Below are 22,922 nucleotides of genomic sequence, written 5' to 3'. Positions count from 1 at the left end.
TCAATGTGCGATCATTGTGGCCCATAGAATTCAACATAAATTTGAAAAACAAAAATCATCCGACAAGTTAAATTCTTCTTTAACTCTGTTCATTGTGCATTTTTGTTTTTATCTACAATTTTTTGGGGACTTTTTGACGTCTTAATTTATTCAAGACAGCTGACTTGAGGACAGGAAAGAGGGACAAGAGTAGGGGGAAGACAAAGTGAGAACATTAAGACAGAAATGATTTGTGAGCATGCAGGATGTTTAAGATATTTTTCAGGTCTTTCCTGTAACGTTTATTTTCATTTCATTGTCAATCATTTTCATGTTCACTTTACTGCCAGAGAGGAGTCACGAAACCTAAAAATGTTCACATTAAGAAGCTGAAATCAGGGTTCTTCTAACAGGGGACAACTTCCTGTTTGTCCACAGACAGACGCAGACACACAGACAGACAGACATGCTGTCCTCCACAGCTCTGATCACGATTCTCTGCGCACTGCTCAGCTGCTCTGCTCTGATCCAGTGTACAGGTGAGACTGATGGACAGGTAGACTCACCTGCTGATGGAACAAATGAATCAACATTCTGATGCTGCGACACTGATTCCAAAACAGTTGGGACGATTGTATAATGTAATATTTAATGTTATAACTGATAAACTTTATTGTTTTTGTAAATATTTACTCATTCTGTTGTGACGAGAGCGGTGGTTGGTCAGTAGGTCAGTTAATTGTTTAGCTGTTGGTTATTTATTGATTGGTTGGTTGATTATTGGTTAGGTGTTTGGTCAGCAGGTCAATGAATTAGTTAGCTGTTGGTTAATTGGTTGGGTGTTTATGGTACTAGACTGACCTGCCTGCAGTCCAGACCTGTCTCCCACTGAAAATGTGTGGTGCTCTATGAAGCACAAAATACGACAACAGAGACCCCGGACTGTTGAGCAGCTGAAGTCGTATATCAAGAAAGAATGAGAAAGAATTTACCTTTAAAACTTCAACAGTTAGTGTCCTCAGTTCACAAACACTGACTGAGTGTTAAAAGAAAAGCTGATGTATCACAGTGGTAAACATGATCAACAGAATGATTGGATATTTACAAAAAACAATAATGTTGATCAGTTTGAACATTAAATAGCTTGAAGGTGGAAATGATTTTTTTTTTTTTAAATCATTATGTGTTCATTTATGTTTTGCACAGCGTCCCAACTTTTTTGGAATGGGGGTTGTGGTAGCAGTACTGTAGTATTTGTTGTATCAGCACTCACCTCCTTTAACGCTGAAATCATTAATCAAAATACAGAAACTTTATCAGTAACACTGATTGATTAAATGATTCTGTTCTTCACTTTCTGACTCTTGATTCCTGCAGGATAATAACTGAATGATTTCTTAACTTGTTTGTATTTCTACTAGAACATGTTAAATGATTGGATTATTAATACAGTTTTGACTTCTTGTATTAATAATATCAGTCTATCATCCACTCCTCATTAAATGTCTTCAGTTTTGTTTCATTCAGTTGCAGGTTGTTCCTGTGTGAGGTGTTTATATTATTTTGTCCACCCCCTCAGTGTTCCTGGAGCGCTCGTCAGCAGGTCAGATCCTCGGCTCCTCCCCCAGAAGGCGTCGAGCTAACTCCCACTTCCTGGAGGAGATGTTACCTGGAGACCTGGAGCGGGAGTGTTACGAGGAGACGTGCTCGCAGGAGGAGGCCACCGAGATCTTCCAGACCAAAGAGAAGACGGTGAGAATGAGTGCTGTGGTCCAAACTGAGGGGTGGGACCTCACAGGAGGACACTGAAAACTGAAAATTTGCAACAACACAAACAGACAGTGCAGTGGTGTTGTTTACAGATACGACCAGCAGAGTCTGACATTTGATTTCTGTTAGTCAAGACCCCGACTGTGCTGCACTACAGATAATGAATCTGAGTTTCTTGTTCCACAGCTGGAGTTTTGGTACAAATACAAAAGTGAGTATTTTCATCATCAACATTATGAAACATTAGAAAGAGAAAATGATCAACAAATTAATCGACAATGAAAATAATCATTACAGGAAAGACTTGAAAAATAGGTCCAAACATCAACATGTTTATTTTTTCAACTGACAAGATTGTGACAGAATTAATTAATCAATTAATCAAGAAACTAACTGACAGGTTAATCGACAATAAACTAATCGTTACTTGCAGCCCTACAGTATTTAACAGGGATGCACTCACATCTGAATCTGAATCTGAACCTTTAAGATAAACGGTGACTTCAGAGCTGATTTGTTTGACTGCGAAAAAACGATTCCTCGAAACACATCTGAACTCATTTCAGAGCTGGAACAATTAAAAGTTAATTTTCATCTAGGAAAGCACTTTATATTAAGGTGCTTGTAATAAGCCCTAGTTAATAGGTAATAAAGCCCTTATAAGATTCTTATTAACAATAATATGTTTTAATAAGATTATGTAAGTGTTAATAATAGCATGATTAAAATATTAATTATCTCATAAACAATAATAAAAATGTTAATAGTAGCCTTAAAAGTTTCTTACAATTGTTTATAATGACATGACAAACATTTATTTAGGTAAACCAACCTAATATGTCATTATTAAATCTTAACTACACTTATGTTGTTGCTCTAATGAGATTTCTACATATTTCATTATGCATTTCTTAAAAGTTATGCATATGTTAGAAATTAACTATACACTTATTAACAGTGAACTGTGGATTTTGGGGGTAGCAGATCTAAAGTGTGAACAGTGTTTATTATTATGCACTTGTTATAATTACTTTATAATTACTTAATTCTAATTATAATTAATTAACTAATCTAATTGCCCTTTTTTTATCATTTTTATTTTCAGGCTTTTTCCTCTGCTAAGAACTGCTAATAAATGCATAATGAAGTATGCTGAAGTCTTAATAAACAATTATAAGAAATTGATTTTATTAACAATTCTTAGCAGTCTATAGTGCTTATGTCTTGTCTAACATGTTTATCATGCTATTATTAACACTTATATTAGTATATATTATACTTAGGTTCAATCAACAGTTTACCTGATGACATCATTCTACCTAGATGAGTGAGTCATGGTGTGTTCAAGTGTCTCTCCTCTGTGTCGTAGATCTGAATCCTTGTCAGACCAACCCCTGTCTGAACGGAGGGATGTGCAGGATGGATCGGGGAGGCTTCATTTGTCTCTGTCCTCCTCAGTACAGCGGCAAGACCTGTGACTCAGGTAAACAACACCTGTGACCAGGTAAACAACACCTGGGACTCAGGTAAATGACAGGTAGCTATCATCAGGTGGTGTCAGAGAGACAGACAGGCTCTGGACACAACTCAAATCAAATCAAATAGCTTTATTGACATTAACCCTCTATGGTACACATTATGATGCCAGTGAGGGAAAAATGTTTGGAGTGTTTTTATGTCTCAAAATAGACTAAATAAACATAATCTGAAGAAATTTTATTTTTATTTTTATTTTTGGAAGTTTTTGGGGTTCGTTGCCTGTAGGCAACATTGTAAGATAATGGTGCATAAGTGAAAAAGAACCTTCCTTTTCCAATTTGAACATTGTTTATTTCATAAACATATGCAAAAATATTCAATAACATCAAGAAGTCACAATTCATTTTAAATTTTAAATTAAAAAGAATTATGAAAAGAATTTATATATATATGTATGTATGTATGTATGTATGTATGTATGTATGTATGGTCATATGTATGTATGTATGTATGTATGGTCATATGTATGTATGTATGTATGTATGGTCATATGTATGTATGTATGCTCATATGTATGTATGTATGGTCATATGTATGTATGTATGTATGGTCATATTTATGTATGTATGTATGTATGTATGGTCATATGTATGTATGCATGGTCATATGTATGTATGTATGCTCATATGTATGTATGCATGGTCATATGTATGTATGTATTCTCATATGTATGTATGTATGTATGTATGGTCATATGCATGTATGTATGTATATATGCTCATATGTATGTATGCTCATATGTATGTATGTATGTATGTATGGTCACATGTATGCATGGTCATATGTATGTATGTATGTATGCATGTATGCTTGTATGTATGTATGTATGTATGGTCACATGTATGTATGTATGCATGGTCATATGTATGTATGTATGTATGCATGTATGCTCATATGTATGTATGTATGTATGTATGTATGTATGCATGGTCATATGAATGACCGTATGTATGTATGTGTGTATGTATGTATGGTTATATGAATGTATGCATGGTCATATGTATGTATGTATGTATGTATGTATGTATGTATGTATGGTCATAATATTGTATGTATGTATGTATGTATGTATGTATGTATGTATGTATGTATATATGTATGGTCATATGTATGAATGTATGCATGGTCATATGTATGTATGTATGTATGTATGTATGTATGTATGTATGTATGGTCATATGTATGTATGTTTGTATGCATGGTCATATGTTTGGCCATATGTATGAATGTATGCTCATATGTATGTATGCTCATATGTATGTATGTATGTATGTATGGTCACATTTATGTATGTATGCATGGTCATATGTATGTATGTATGTATGCATGTATGCTCATATGTATGTATGTATGTATGTATGTATGCATGGTCATATGAATGACCATATGTATGTATGTATGTGTGTATGTATGTATGGTTATATGAATGTATGCATGGTCATATGTATGTATGTATGTATGCATGTATGCTCATATGTATGTATGTATGTATGTATGCATGGTCATATGAATGACCATATGTATGTATGTATGTGTGTATGTATGTATGTATGTATGTATGTATGGTCATATGTATGTATGTTTGTATGCATGGTCATATGTTTGGCCATATGGCCATATGTATGCATGGTCATATGTATGTATGGTCATATGTATGTATGTATGTATGTATGTATGTATGTATGTATGTATGGTCATATGTATGTATGTTTGTATGCATGGTCATATGTTTGGCCATATGGCCGTATGTATGCATGGTCATATGTATGTATGGTCATATGTATGTATGTATGTATGTATGTATGTATGTATGGTCATATGTATGTATGTTTGTATGCATGGTCATATGTTTGGCCATATGTATGAATGTATGCTCATATGTATGTATGCTCATATGTATGTATGTATGTATGTATGTATGTATGTATGTATGTATGTATGCTCATATGTATGTATGTATGTTTGTATGTATGTATGTATGTATGTATGTATGTATGTATGTATGTATGTATGCTCATATGTATGTATGTATGTATGTATCTATGTATGTATGTATGCATGCATGTATGTACATATGTATGTATGTATGTATGTATGTATGCTCATATGTATGTATGTATGTATGTATGTATGTGTATGTATGTATGGTCATATGTATGTATGTATGTATGTATGTATGTATGGTCATATCCCTCTATGGTACACATTATGATGCCAGTGAGGGAAATGTGTTTTTATGTCTCAAAATAGACTAAATAAACATAATCTGAAGAAATTTCCTGCACAGGCAGGTGACACATTTTGTGCACTGTGATTTCACTATACCCTTACATCCAGGGTATCTGCATCTGCCCTTTTTCTCCACCCAAATAGGCCAGTGTTGTGTTTGCTATAGTGATTCCATAATGGTTCACTGTTGCAAGGCAACATTGCAACTTTCCATGATGGCACGTTGTTGCCTCAGGGCAACAGCTGCATTTTAACAAGTATCCACTATTAAATTAGTAAATAAGTTGCATGAAACTATCAAAACAAAGTTTACTCACCGATTAGTGTGAAGACATTTTTTTCCAGGTGGAAAAGGGACAGGAAATAACTTTTTGAGAGTCTTTTTTTGCAGCAAGATAGCAGAGCTGTCTCCTTAGAAAAAGCCCGCCAAGAAGGGTTTCAAAATCGCTTCCTGGAGGTCATGTGACAAATTAAAGCATTGTTAATGGTTCCCTATGGTTTTACCTCTTTTTAAAGTATCGCATCATTTAAAGGGATGCATTGTGGAGATGTGACAGGGCAAAAATGGGTTTGTTGCCTGAGGGCAACATGGTACCATAGAGAGGTATGCTCATATGTATGTATGTATGTATGTATGGTCATATGTATGGCCATATATATGTATGTATACTCATATGTATGTATGTATGCATGGTCATATGTATGGCCATATGTATGTATGTATGTATACTGATATGTATGTATGGTCATAAGTATGTATGAATGCATGTTCATATGTATGTATATATGCATGGTCATATGTATGTATGGTCATATGTATGGCCATATGTATTTATGTATGTATGTATGTATGTATGTATGTATGTATGTATGTATGGTTGCATGGTCATATGTATGTATGTATGTATGCTCATATGTATGTATGCTCATATGTATGTATGCTTATATGTATGTATGTATGTATGGTCATATGTATGTATGTATATATGTATGGTCATATGTATGTATGCATGGTCGTATGTATGTATGTATGCTCATATGTATGTATGTATGCATGGTCATATGTATGGCCATATTTATGTATGTATGTATTCTCATATGTATGTATGTATACATGGCCATATGTATGTATGTATGCTCATATGTATGTATGTATGCATGGTCATATGTATGTATGTATGTATGGTCACATGTATGTATGTATGTATGCATGGTCACATTTATGTATCTATGTATGCATGTATGGTCATATGTATGTATGTATGTATGTATGTATGTATGTATGGTCATATCCCTCTATGGTACACATTATGATGCCAGTGAGGGAAATGTGTTTTTATGTCTCAAAATAGACTAAATAAACATAATCTGAAGAAATTTTATTTTTATTTTTATTTTTATTTTTATTTTTGGAAGTTTTTGGGGTTAGTTGCCTGTAGGCAACATTGTACCATAATGGTGCATAAGTGAAAAAGAACGTTCCTTTTCCAATTTGAACATTGTTTATTTCATAAACATATGCAAAAATATGCAATAACATCAAGAAGTCACAATTCATTTAAAATTTTAAATTAAAAAGAATTATAAAAAGAATTTATATATATATATATGTATGCATGTATGTATGTATGTATGGTCATATATATGTATGTATGTATGTATGTATGTATGTATGTATGTATGCTCATATGTATGTATGTATGTATGTATGTATGTATGGTCATATGTATGTATGTATGCTCATATGTATGTATGCTCATATGTATGTATGTATTCTCATATGTATGTATGTATGCTCATATGTATGCATGTATGTATGGTCATATGTATGTATGTATGGTCACATGTATGTATGTATGCATGGTCATATGTATGTATGTATGTATGCATGCATGTATGCTCATATGTATGTATGTATGTATGCATGCATGTATGCTCATATGTATGTATGTATGTATGTATGTGTGTATGTATGTATGGTCATATGAATGTATGCATGGTCATATGTATGTATGGTCATATGTATGTATGTATGTATGTATGGTCATATGTATGTATGTATGCATGGTCATATGTATATATGGTCATATGTATGTATGTATGTATGTATGTATAGTCATATGTATGTATGTTTGTATGCATGGTCATATGTTTGGCCATATGTATGAATGTATGCTCATATGTATGTACGTATGTATGTATGTATGTATGCTCATATGTATGTATGCTCATATGTATGTATTTTATTTATTTTTATTTTTATTTTTTGGAAGTTTTGGGGGTTCGTTGCCTGTAGGCAACATTGTACCGTAATGGTGCATAAGTGAAAAAGTACGTTCCTTTTCCAATTTGAACATTGTTTATTTCATAAACATATGCAAAAATATTCAATAACATCAAGAAGTCACAATTCATTTTAAATTTTAAATTAAAAAGAATTATGAAAAGAATTTATATATATATGTATGTATGTATGTATGTATGTATGGTCATATGTATGTATGCATGGTCATATGTATGTATGTATGGTCATATGTATGTATGCATGGTCATATGTATGTTTGTATTTATGCATGTATGCTCATATGTATGTATGTATGTATGTATGCATGTATGCTCATATGTATGTATGTATGTGTGTATGTATGTATGGTCATATGAATGTATGCATGGTCATATGTATGTATGTATGTATGTATGCATGTATGTATGTATCTATGTATGTATGGTCATATGTATACATGTATGGTCATAAGTATGTATGTATGTATGTATGTATGTATGTATGTATGTATGTATGATCATATGTATGTATGTATGCATGGTCATATGTATGTATGGTCATATGTATGTATGTATGTATGCATTGTCATATGTATGACCATATGAATGTATGCATGTTCATATGTATGTATGGTCATATGTATGTATGTATGTATGTATGTATGGTCATATGTATGTATGTATGGTCATATGTATACATGTATGGTCATAAGTATGTATGTATGTATGTATGTATGTATGATCATATGTATGTATGTATGCATGGTCATATGTATGTATGGTCATATGTATGTATGTATGTATGTATGGTCATATGTATGTATGTATGTATGGTCATATGTATGTATGTATGCATGGTCACATGTATGTATGTATGTATGCACGTATGGTCATATGTATGTATGTATGCATGTATGGTCATATGTATGTATGTATGTATGGTCATATGTATGTATGCTCATATGTATGTATGCATGGTCATATGTATGTATGTATTCTCATATGTATGTATGTATGTATGTATGTATGGTCATATGTATGTATGTATTTATGCTCATATGTATGTATGCTCATATGTATGTATGTATGGTCATATGTATGTATGTATGGTCACATGTATGTATGTATGCATGGTCATATGTATGTATGTATGTATGTATGTATGCATGGTCATATGTATGACCATATGTATGTATGTATGTGTATATGTATGTATGGTCATATGAATATATGCATGGTCATATGTATGTATGGTCATATGTATGCATGTATGATCATAAGTATGTATGTATGTATGTATGTATGTATGGTTATATGTATGTATGTATGCATGGTCATATGTATATGTGGTCATATGTATGTATGTATGTATGTATGTATGTATGTATGTATGTATGTATGGTCATATGTATGTATGTTTGTATGCAATGTCATATGTTTGGCCATATGTATGAATGTATGCTCATATGTATGTATGCTCATTTCAATCAGGAGACACTAAGAGTAAAAGAGAAATGGTTTATTGGCACATGCATGAAATATGAAACATGATCTTTGGCGGTTAGACCCCAATGAGGTGAAACAATATGTATATATAAATGGGGGTGATGAAGCTGTAGTGAAGAGAAACCCCCTGGGGTCTAGACACTGGTGGTGGTGGTGATGATGAGGTGCAAAGCAGAGACTGGTGAGGTGAAGTGGCTCTGGACTCCTGCTGCCTGGACCTGAAGGCTGGAGGAGAGGGCGTCAGGGAGGATCGAGGTGAACATCTTCTGCTACCTGGGTCCAGTGACTGGAGGAGAGACGGGTGGAGGAGGGTCGCGCGATTGACTGAATGACAACTGATGGAGCAAAGACAGAGGCGATTTAAAGATTTGGCAGCAGCAAACTGACTGGCTATCGCGACCGTGGCAAAATCTGAATGGATGGTAAAGACGAAGGTGAACGCCCACAAACAGCTGATTACAGGGAATAGGAGGAGAGAGGCGGAGTAAAGGAAAGTTGTGAATGAAGGCAGCGTAATAGGTCTTCCTGATTGAACTTACGCTGAGCTACATATGTATGTACGTATGTATGTATGTATGCTCATATGTATGTATGCTCATATGTATGTATGTATGTATGGTCATATGTATGTATGTATGTATGCTCATATGTATGTATGTATATATGTATGTATGTGTATGTATGTACGGTCATATGTATGTATGTATGTATATATGTATGTATGTATGGTCATATCCCTCTATGGTACACATTATGATGCCAGTGAGGGAAATGTGTTTTTATGTCTCAAAATAGACTAAATAAACATAATCTGAAGAAATTTTATTTTTATTTTTATTTTTGGAAGTTTTTGGGGTTCGTTGCCTGTAGGCAACATTGTACCATAATGGTGCATAAGTGAAAAAGAACGTTCCTTTTCCAATTTGAACATTGTTTATTTCATAAACATATGCAAAAATATTCAATAACATCAAGAAGTCATAATTCATTTTAAATTTTAAATTAAAAAGAATTATAAAAAGAATTTATATATATATGTATGTATGTATGTATGTATGTATGTATGTATGGTCATATGTATGTATACATGGTCATATGTATGTATGTGTGCTCATATGTATGTATGTATGGTCATATGTATGTATGTATTCTCATATGTATGTATGTATGTATGTATGTATGTATGTATGTATGTATGGTCATATGTATGTATGTATATATGGTCATATGTATGTAGAAATTTTATTTTTATTTTTATTTTTGGAAGTTTTTGGGGTTCATTGCCTGTAGGCAAGATTGTACCATAATGGTGCATAAGTGTATTCTCAAATGTATGTATGTATGTATGTATGTATGTATGTATGTATGGTCATATGTATGTATGTATGTATGTATGTATGTATGTATGTATGTATATATGCTCAAATGTATGTATGCTCATATGTATGTATGTATGTATGCATGCTCATATGTATGTATGTATGTATGCATGAATGCTCATATGTATGTATGTATGTATGTATGTATGGTCATATGTATGACCATATGTATGTATGTATGTGTGTATGTATGACCATATGTATGTATGTATGTGTGTATGTATGTATGGTCATAGGAATTTATGCATGGTCATATGTATGTATGTATGTATGTATGTATGTATGTATGTATGTATGTATGTATGTACGGTCATATGTATGTATGTATGTATGTATGCATGTATGGTCATATCCCTCTATGGTACACATTATGATGCCAGTGAGGGAAATGTGTTTTTATGTCTCAAAATAGACTAAATAAACATAATCTGAAGAAATTTTATTTCTATTTTTATTTTTGGAAGTTTTTGGGGTTCGTTGCCTGTAGGCAATATTGTACCATAATGGAGCGTAAGTGAAAAAGAACCTTCCTTTTCCAATTTGAACATTGTTTATTTCATAAACATATGCAAAAATATTCAATAACATCAAGAAGTCACAATTCATTTAAAATTTTAAATTAAAAAGAATTATAAAAAGAATTTATATATATATATATATATGTATATATATATATATATATATATATATATATATATATATATATATATATGTATGTATGTATGTATGGTCATATATATGTATGTATGTATGGTCATATGTATATATGTATGTATGTATGGTCATATGTATGTATGCATGGTCATATGTATGTATGTATGCTTATATGTATGTATGCATGGTCATATGTATGTATGTATTCTTATATGTATGTATGTATTTGTGTATGTATGTATGTATATATGCTCATATGTATGTATGCTCATATGTATGTATGTATGTATGGTCACATGTATCTATGTATGCATGGTCATATGTATGTATGTATGTATGCATGTATGCTCATATGTATGTATGTATGTATGCATGCTCATATGTATGACCATATGTATGTATGTATGTTTGTATGTATGTATGGTCATATGAATGTATGCATGGTCACATGTATGTATGGTCATATGTATGTATGTATGTATGTATGTATGTATGTATGTATGGTCATATGTATGCATGTATGGTCATAAGTATGTATGTATGTATGTATGGTCATATGTATGTATGTATGCATGGTCATATGTATGACCATATGTATGTATGTATGTATGTGTGTATGTATGTATGGTCATATGAATGTATGCATGATCATATTTATGTATGGTCATATGTATGTATGTATGTATGTATGTATGTATGGTCATATGTATGCATGTATGGTCATAAGTATGTATGTATGTATGTATGTATGTATGTATGCATGTTCATATGTATGACCATATGTATGTATGTATGTACATACATACATATGGTCATACATGTGTATGTATGTATGGTCATATGAATGTATGCATGTATGAATGTATGTATGGTCATATGTATGTATGTATGTATGTATGTATGTATGCTCATATGTATGTATGGTCATATGTATGTATGTATGCATGGTCATATGTATGACCATATGTATGTATGTATGTATGTATGTATGTATGCATGTATGCTCATATGTATGTATGTATGTATGTATGTATGTATGCATGGTCATATGTATGACGATAGTATGTATGTATGTATGTGTGTATGTATGTATGGTCATATGAATGTATGCATGTATGTATGTATGTATGGTCATATGTATGCATGTATGGTCATATGTATGTATGTATGCATGTATGGTCATATCCCTCTATGGTACACATTATGATGCCAGTGAGGGAAATGTGTTTTTATGTCTCAAAATAGACTAAATAAACATAATCTGAAGAAATTTTATTTTTATTTTTATTTCTGGAAATTTTTGGGGTTCGTTGCCTGTAGGCAATATTGTACCATAATGGAGCGTAAGTGAAAAAGAACCTTCCTTTTCCAATTTGAACATTGTTTATTTCATAAACATATGCAAAAATATTCAATAACATCAAGCAGTCACAATTCATTTAAAATTTTAAATTAAAAAGAATTATATAAAGAATTTATATATATATATGTATGTACGTATGTATGTATGTATGGTCATATATATGTATGTATGTATGGTCATATGTATGTATGTATGTATGTATGGTCATATGTATGTACGCATGGTCATATGTATGTATGTATGGTCATATGTGTGTATGCATGGTCATATGTATGTATGTGTTCTCATATGTATGTATGTATGTGTGTATGTATGTATGTATGTATGTATGGTCATATGTATGTATGTACATATGCTCATATGTATGTATGCTCATATGTATGTATGTATGTGTGGTCACATGTATCTATGTATGCATGGTCATATGTATGTATGTATGTATGCATGCATGTATGCTCATATGTATGTATGTATGTATGCATGGTCATATGTATGACCATATGTATGTATGTATGTGTGTATGTATGTATGGTCATATGAATGTATGCATGGTCATATGTATGTATGGTCATATGTATGTATGTATGTATGTATGTCTGTATGTATGTATGTATGTATGTATGTATGTATGTATGTATGGTCATATGTATGCATGTATGGTCATAAGTATGTATGTATGTATGTATGTATGTATGGTCATATGTATGTATTTATGTATGTATGGTCATATGTATTTATGTATGTATGTATATATGTATGTATGAATGCTCATATGTATGTATGTATGCATGGTCACATGTATGTATGTATGTATGCATGTATCGTCATATGTATGCATGTATGTATGTATGTATGGTCATATCCCTCTATGGTACACATTATGATGCCAGTGAGGGAAATGTGTTTTTATGTCTCAAAATAGACAAAATAAACATAATCTGAAGAAATTTTATTTTTATTTTTATTTTTATTTTTGGAAGTTTTTGGGGTTCGTTGCCTGTAGGAAACATTGTACCATAATGGTGCATAAGTGAATAAGAACGTTCCTTTTCCAATTTGAACATTGTTTATTTCATAAACATATGCAAAACTATTCAATAACATCAAGAAGTCACAATTCATTTTAAATTTTAAATTAAAAAGAATTATAAAAAGAATTTATATATATATATGTATATATGTATGTATGTATGTAAGGTCATATATATGTATGTATGTATGTATTTATGTATGGTTATATGTATGTATGTATGTATGTATGTATGTATGGTCATATGTATGTATATATGCTCATATGTATGTATGTATGCATGGTCATATGTATGTATGCATGGTCATATGTATGTATGCATTGTCATATGTATGTATGTATTCTCATATGTATGTATGTATGTATGTATGCATGTATGTATGTATGTATGTATGTATGTATGTATGTATGTATGCATGTATGCTCATATGTATGTATGTATGTATGTATGTATGTATGCATGGTCATATGTATGACGATAGTATGTATGTATGTATGTGTGTATGTATGTATGGTCATATGAATGTATGCATGTATGTATGTATGTATGGTCATATGTATTCATGTATGGTCATATGTATGTATGTATGCATGTATAGTCATATCCCTCTATGGTACACATTATGATGCCAGTGAGGGAAATGTGTTTTTATGTCTCAAAATAGACTAAATAAACATAATCTGAAGAAATTTTATTTTTATTTTTATTTCTGGAAGTTTTTGGGGTTCGTTGCCTGTAGGCAATATTGTACCATAATGGAGCGTAAGTGAAAAAGAACCTTCCTTTTCCAATTTGAACATTGTTTATTTCATAAACATATGCAAAAATATTCAATAACATCAAGCAGTCACAATTCATTTAAAATTTTAAATTAAAAAGAATTATATAAAGAATTTATATATATATATGTATGTACGTATGTATGTATGTATGGTCATATATATGTATGTATGTATGGTCATATGTATGTATGTATGTATGTATGGTCATATGTATGTACGCATGGTCATATGTATGTATGTATGGTCATATGTATGTATGCATGGTCATATGTATGTATGTGTTCTCATATGTATGTATGTATGTGTGTATGTATGTATGTATGTATGTATGGTCATATGTATGTATGTATATATGCTCATATGTATGTATGCTCATATGTATGTATGTATGTATGGTCACATGTATCTATGTATGCATGGTCATATGTATGTATGTATGTATGTATGCATGTATGCTCATATGTATGTATGTATGTATGCATGGTCATATGTATGACCATATGTATGTATGTATGTGTGTATGTATGTATGGTCATATGAATGTATGCATGGTCATATGTATGTATGGTCATATGTATGTATGTATGTATGTATGTCTGTATGTATGTATGTATGTATGTATGTATGTATGGTCATATGTATGCATGTATGGTCATAAGTATGTATGTATGTATGTATGTATGTATGGTCATATGTATGTATGTATGTATGTATGGTCATATGTATTTATGTATGTATGTATATATGTATGTATGCTCATATGTATGTATGTATGCATGGTCACATGTATGTATGTATGTATGCATGTATGGTCATATGTATGTATGTATGTATGTATGTATGGTCATATCTCTCTATGGTACACATTATGATGCCAGTGAGGGAAATGTGTTTTTATGTCTCAAAATAGACAAAATAAACATAATCTGAAGAAATTTTATTTTTATTTTTATTTTTATTTTTGGAAGTTTTTGGGGTTCGTTGCCTGTAGGCAACATTGTACCATAATGGTGCATAAGTGAATAAGAACGTTCCTTTTCCAATTTGAACATTGTTTATTTCATAAACATATGCAAAAATATTCAATAACATCAAGAAGTCACAATTCATTTTAAATTTTAAATTAAAAAGAATTATAAAAAGAATTTATATATATATATGTATATATGTATGTATGTATGTAAGGTCATATATATGTATGTATGTATGTATTTATGTATGGTTATATGTATGTATGTATGTATGTATGGTCATATGTATGTATATATGCTCATATGTATGTATGTATGCATGGTCATATGTATGTATGCATGCTCATATGTATGTATGCATGGTCATATGTATGTATGTATTCTCATATGTATGTATGTATGTATGTATGTATGTATGCATGTATGTATGTATGTATGTATGTATGGTCACATGTATGTATGTATGCATGGTCATATGTATGTATGTATGTATGCATGTATGCTCATATGTATGTATGTATGTATAGTCATATGAATGTATGCATGGTAATATGTATGTATGGTCATATGTATGTATGTATGTATGTATGGTCATATGTATGTATGTATGTATGTATGTATATATGCTCATATGTATGTATGTATGTATGTATGTATGTATGTATGTATGTATGGTCACATGTATGTATGTATGCATGGTCATATGTATGTATGTATGTATGCATGTATGTATGTATGTATGTATGTATGTATGTATGTATGTATGTATGGTCACATGTATGTATGTATGCATGGTCATATGTATGTATGTATGTATGTATGTATGTATGTATGTATGTATGTATGCATGGTCATATGTATGACCATATGTATGTATGTATGTGTGTATGTATGTATGGTCATATGAATTTATGCATGTATGTATGTATGTATGGTCATATGTATGTATGTATGTATGTATGTATGTATGTATGTATGTATGATCATATGTATGCATGTATGGTCATAGGTATGTATGTATGCATGTATAGTCATATCCCTCTATGGTACACATTATGATGCCAGTGAGGGAAATGTGTTTTTATGTCTCAAAATAGACTAAATAAACATAATCTGAAGAAATTTTATTTTTATTTTTATTTCTGGAAGTTTTTGGGGTTCGTTGCCTGTAGGCAATATTGTACCATAATGGAGCGTAAGTGAAAAAGAACCTTCCTTTTCCAATTTGAACATTGTTTATTTCATAAACATATGCAAAAATATTCAATAACATCAAGAAGTCACAATTCATTTAAAATTTTAAATTAAAAAGAATTATAAAAAGAATTTATATATGTATGTATGTATGTATGTATGTATGTATGTATGGTCATATGTATGTATGCATGGTCATATGTATGTATGTATGCTCATATGTATGTATGCATGGTCATATGTATGTATGTATTCTCATATGTATGTATGTATGTGTGTATGTATTTATGTATGTATGGTCATATGTATGTATGTATATATGCTCATATGTATGTATGCTCATATGTATGTATGTATGTATGTATGGTCACATGTATTTATGTATGCATGGTCATATGTATGTATGTATGTATGCATGTATGCTCATATGTATGTATGTATGTATGCATGGTCATATGTATGACCATATGTATGTATGTATGTGTGTGAGTATGTATGTATGGTCATATGAATGTATGCATGGTCATATGTATGTATGGTCATATGTATGTATGTATGTATGTATGTATGTATGTATGAATGTATGGTCATATGTATGCATGTATGGTCATAAGTATGTATGTATGTATGTATGTATGTATGTATGGTCATATGTATGTATGTATGCATGGTCATATGTATGTATGGTCATATGTATGTATGTATGTATGTATGTATGCTCATATGTATTTATGTATGTATGTATATATGTATGTATGTATGGTCATATGTATGTATGTATGCATGGTCACATGTATGTATGTATGTATGCATGTATGGTCATATGTATGTATGTATGTATGTATGTATGTATGGTCATATCCCTCTATGGTACACATTATGATGCCAGTGAGGGAAATGTGTTTTTATGTCTCAAAATAGACTAAATAAACATAATCTGAAGAAATTTTATTTTAATTTTAATTTTTATTTTTGGAAGTTTTTGGGGTTCGTTGCCTGTAGGCAACATTGTACCATAATGGTGCATAAGTGAAAAAGAACGTTCCTTTTCCAATTTGAACATTGTTTATTTCATAAACATATGCAAAAATATACAATAACATCAAGAAGTCACAATTCATTTAAAATTTTAAATTAAAAAGAATTATAAAAAGAATTTATATATATATGTATATATGTATGTATGTATGTATGGTCATATATATGTATGTATGTATGTATGTATGTATGTATGTATGTATGTATGGTTATATGTATGTATGTATGTATGTATGTATGGTCATATGTATGTATATATGCTCATATGTATGTATGCATGGTCATATGTATGTATGTATGCTCATATGTATGTATGCATGGTCATATGTATGTATGTATTCTCATATGTATGTATGTATGACCATATGTATGTATGTATGTATGTATGTATGTATGGTCATATGTATGTATGTATGTATGTATATATGCTCATATGTATGTATGCTCATATGTATGTATGTATGTATGGTCACATGTATGTATGTATGCATGGTCATATGTATGTATGTATGTATGTATGCATGTATGCTCATATGTATGTATGTATGTATGTACGTATGTATTCATGCATGGTCATATGTATGACCATATGTATGTATGTATGTGTGTATGTATGTATAGTCATATGAATGTATGCATGGTAATATGTATGTATGGTCATATGATTGTATGTATGTATGTATGTATGCTCATATGTATGTATGTATGTATGCTCATATGTATTCATGTATTTATGTATGTATGTATGTATGCTCATATGTATGTATGTATGTATGTATGTACGGTCATATGTATGTATGTATGTACGTATGTATGTATGTATGTATGTATGGTCATATCCCTCTATGGTACACATTATGATGCCAGTGAGGGAAATGTGTTTTTATGTCTCAAAATAGACTAAATAAACATAATTTGAAGAAATTTTATTTTTATTTTTATTTTTATTTTTGGAAGTTTTTGGGGTTCGTTGCCTGTAGGCAACATTGTACCATAATGGTGCGTAAGTGAAAAAGAACGTTCCTTTTCCAATTTGAACATTGTTTATTTCATAAACATATGCAAAAATATTCAATAACATCAAGAAGTCACAATTCATTTTAAATTTTAAATTAAAAAGAATTTTTAAAAGAATTTAAAAAGTTTCTTGGCTAAATGTTGCCTGTAGGCAACATTGTACCATTTAGGAACAACCCATTGAAATAAATGTGTAAAGTATAAATCTTTAAACTACTTAAATCAACAAAGATAACCATTACCATAACCATTTGAAAAACAAAAACAACAAATTCCAGTGTTTGATCATCACTGCTTCATTTCAGTGCATGTTTTGTGTCAGTCCCCTGTGTCTTTCCTGACATGTGTTGCCATCACTTGTGGTGTTGCTGCTCAGTGCTTATGGAACTCCACGAAGCAGTTTTTTTCAGGAGTGAAGCACAGGCAGGTGACACATTTTGTGCACTGTGATTTCACTATACCCTTACATCCAGGGTATTTGCATCTGCCCTTTTTCTCCACCCAAATAGGCCAGTGTTGTGTTTGCTATAGTGATTCCATAATGGTTCACTGTTGCAGGCAATATTGCAACTTTCCATGATGGCACGTTGTTGCCTCAGGGCAACAGCTGCATTTTAGCAAGTATCCACTATTAAATTAGTAAATAAGTTGCATGAAACTATCAAAACTTAAAGTTTACTCACCTATTAGTGTGAAGACATTTTTTTCCAGGTGGAAAAGGGACAAAAAATAACTTTTTGAGAGTCTTTTTTTTGCAGCAAGATAGCAGAGCTGTCTCCTTAGAAAAAGCCCGCCAAAAAGGGTTTCAAAATCGCTTCCTGGAGGTCATGTGACAAATTAAAGCATTGTTAATGGTTCCCTATGGTTTAACCTCTTTTTTAAAGTATCGCATTATTTAAAGGGATACATTGTGGAGATGTGACAGGGCAAAAATGGGTTTGTTGCCTGAGGGCAACATGGTACCATAGAGGGTTAATAAAAATATGTTTATGCCAATATATGTTATTGTACTCACTGTTACTTTCCTGTGAGTAGTGGTGCTGGAGTGTCGCTATAGAAACGGCGGCTGTATGCAGTACTGCAGAGACCTGCTGGGTGGCGCCGGAGTTCAGTGTGGCTGCGCTGATGGATTCACACTGGAGGCTGACGGACAGAGCTGCTCGAAAACCAGTAAGACCAGTAACACTCACAGAACTCATGTTACTAATATAACCACTACAACTACTGCATACAGTACTACTGATACTACTGATACTACTGCACATATTTATTAGCTGACATTTTGTGTTTTTTTTTTGTTTTTGTTTTTTTTTGGTTTTTTTGTTTTTCCCGTCCAGCGGCTTTCCCGTGTGGCCGTCAGCATATTGAGTTTTTGTTGTATCGGAGTCGCTCTGGTTGGGTCAACATCTCCATGGAGACGGATGACATGTTGGATGACAACAGCACGGACAGCTGGGGGCCCATACTGAACGTCACAGAGACAGAGGAGGAACTATGGACAGTGAATGCATCATCTGAATGGAGAGGACAGAATGAGACGGAGCTGTGGGGGGAGGAAGAGGGTTTCAAGACGGCGCAGAAAACTCGTATCGTGGGCGGAGACCTGGAGAGACGAGGAGGGAGTCCCTGGCAGGTGTGGACACATTTTACATCAACATTCATTGATTTGATATAAAGCAGCTATAATACACATTTTTATAATATAAACACCACAGATACAGGTGAGACAGACACAGGGAGACAGCCACAGTGAGAGAGACACAATCAGAGACAAGCTAGTGAAGCAGCTAAGGAGACCAAAATTGAAGCTAATAGAGAGGGACTGACATTCATCAGGTGTGTGTGTGTTCAGGTTCTGCTCCGCAGGTCTGATGGTTACGGATTCTGTGGAGGGACTCTGGTCTCTGATCGTTGGGTGGTCTCTGCTGCTCACTGCCTGGAAGAGTCTGCAGATCATGTGACTATAGGTGACACCTTCATCTCTTAACATCCACCATCTGAAAAAGTCTACATGAGGACAGTTATGTTACATGAGGACTGTCAGTCTTTATGACTACAGTCAGTCTGAGTGTTTTGAATATTGAATATGGACAGATGATTGATGTCTCTGTGTGTCAGTCTGTGCAGGTCAGGTGACTCCTGTCTGTGTCTCTGTGTCTTCAGGTGATTTTGATAAGCAGCGTCCTGATCCAGGTGAGCAGCTCGTTAAGGTTAAGAAGGTCTTTATTCATCCTCACTTCCACTCCTACACCTTCGACAGCGACATCGCTCTGCTGTACCTCAACCGGCCCATCGTCAGGGGTCCCACCGCCATCCCCGCCTGCCTGCCTGACCACCACCTGTCCAAATACCTGCTGCAGGTAACTTTATTTACAACAGTGTGAAGGACAGGTATGAGGTGAGAGCTGACAGTGTGTGTGTTGATGTGTTCAGAAGGGAAATCACGGCGTGGTGACGGGCTGGGGACTCACACGCTACCTGGGCAGGTCGTCCCGCTTCCTCCGGAAGGTGACGCTACCGGTGGTCAGCTACAAAGACTGTACTGCCTCCACCAGACAGGTGAGCAGAGACACCTGAGACATGAATGATTGGATGGACCAATCACAGGTCTGCAACAGCCACAGATTTTGTTGAGGGTTGGATCTATTGATTTGTTGATTCATAAAATGCATCTGAAATACGTGTAATATGAAAGCTGAGACTCCACTGACTCCAGCAGTGTGTATTTTAGTGTATTTTCATTAGATTTGCAGTTACAGTTGTCCTCTAGGAGCAGGAAAAGAAATTCACTTGCACAGTTGGCTGTTGGAACTTGGTTAAAAAAGTTATATTGTTTTTGTTTTGCTTTTTTACAAGGCAAGGATAACAATCTTATTTTCTCCTTTTATTGCATTTTTATTTGACTCTGGAATAATAGAAATAGGTTGAAGTACAACAGATTCATATTCTTTAGCTTCTTGCCTTTCAAAAGTGACCAGAATTATACATATATGTCTTATGGTTGGGGCGTTATTCTTGATTTATTTTAACACATTTCTTCTATGTTTACTGTTCTACCTGCATACTGTCAAATATTTAGTATAAAAATATCAGAATCAACTGAAAACAGTCCATTTATGTGTAATATAAGCGTTGTCCCTGACATGATGTCTCTGTCCTGCAGGTGATCACAGACAACATGTTCTGTGCAGGCTACCTGGACGTCACCAGGGACGCCTGCAGCGGGGACAGTGGAGGACCGATGGTGGTGAACTACAGAGGGACCTGGTTCCTAACTGGAGTCGTCAGCTGGGGGGAGAAATGTGCTGCGAAGGGAAAGTACGGAGTTTATACCCGGCTGGGCAACTTCCTGACCTGGATGAGAGACACAATGGAGAGGACGGACCTCAACGGGACGGACAGCTGAGACACAAACACACACACACACACACACTTCTTGTTCCTCTTCTTCATCCACACCCTGAACCCAAAATACACAGATTTTAAAGTCGACGCTCTCAGACTGCAACACAACAGCCATGGTGTCCTCTTTTGAAACTGTACATAGATTCCACCAGTGGCTCTGTGTTGTATGTTGTATGTTAACTGAATGATCAGAGATCACATCTTTTGTTTTTTTATATTTTCTTCCTAACATCTGTAAATGACGCAAAATATATTTGACACGTCATGTGACCAAACGACTCAAAGTTTTTCAGAGAAGGTGACATTTGTTTGCAAAGTTTATTTCTTTTCATACAATTCATACATATGAGTGTAAAATATAACAACTCAGTAGTGAAGAACAATTATGAGATACATATCAGTGCCGATAATAAAGTAACATGTCAACTGTTAAAATAAAACTTGGCTTCATCCGATTTCCTCCAGACTGTCATTTGGTTCACATTAAAGTTAGACATGTTCTCTCTGTCTGTCTCAGAATGTCCTCCTGTTGGTAAAAGGAAGGTTAACTGTAAAAATCATCCTGCGCGTGACGCTAGAGGAAACATCACGGAGTCATACAAATGTAAAGGCTTCATCCTCTGGAGAACGTGCAGGAATATGGTTACAGTAACCGTGTGAGAGATGAACCAAACAATAAATAACACAGAGGGAGTGTAGCAAAGGATTCTGGGACAGAACATGGAGTGTGTTAGAGTTCAGATCTTTGGTGAAATTATTCTTCAGGTCTCACTGACACACAA

General features: G+C 33.1%; 1 protein-coding gene across 1 annotated transcript; it reads left to right on the top strand.

The window, feature by feature from the left end:
- The first annotated feature begins 378 nt into the window (after window positions 1-378).
- On the top strand, window positions 379-22,595 carry LOC146328588 (coagulation factor X). The gene is made up of 10 exons (XM_084717630.1): window positions 379-518; window positions 1,559-1,731; window positions 1,936-1,960; window positions 3,119-3,232; window positions 19,771-19,905; window positions 20,073-20,368; window positions 20,588-20,702; window positions 20,899-21,095; window positions 21,169-21,294; window positions 21,899-22,595. The coding sequence occupies exons 1-10, from the start codon at window positions 446-448 to the stop codon at window positions 22,139-22,141; spliced, it is 1,497 nt and encodes a 498-aa protein (XP_084573756.1). The 5' UTR covers window positions 379-445; the 3' UTR covers window positions 22,142-22,595.
- The last annotated feature ends 327 nt before the right edge of the window (window positions 22,596-22,922 follow it).

The sequence above is a fragment of the Lutjanus erythropterus genome, chromosome 4 (assembly GCF_056507025.1).
Source record: "Lutjanus erythropterus isolate fLutEry1 chromosome 4, fLutEry1.hap2, whole genome shotgun sequence".
NCBI classification, from domain to species: domain Eukaryota; kingdom Metazoa; phylum Chordata; class Actinopteri; order Lutjaniformes; family Lutjanidae; genus Lutjanus; species Lutjanus erythropterus.
Note: the sequence above shows the minus strand (reverse complement) of the source record. Positions and strands in the feature narration are given on the sequence as shown.

Coding starts and splice junctions, on each gene's coding strand:
- LOC146328588 (XM_084717630.1), top strand. CDS start 446: ATGCTGTCCTCCACAGCTCTGATCACGATTCTCTGCGCACTGCTCAGC. Junction 519..1,558: donor TGCTCTGATCCAGTGTACAG/GTGAGACTGATG, acceptor CCACCCCCTCAG/TGTTCCTGGAGCGCTCGTCA. Junction 19,906..20,072: donor ACAGAGCTGCTCGAAAACCA/GTAAGACCAGTA, acceptor TTTCCCGTCCAG/CGGCTTTCCCGTGTGGCCGT.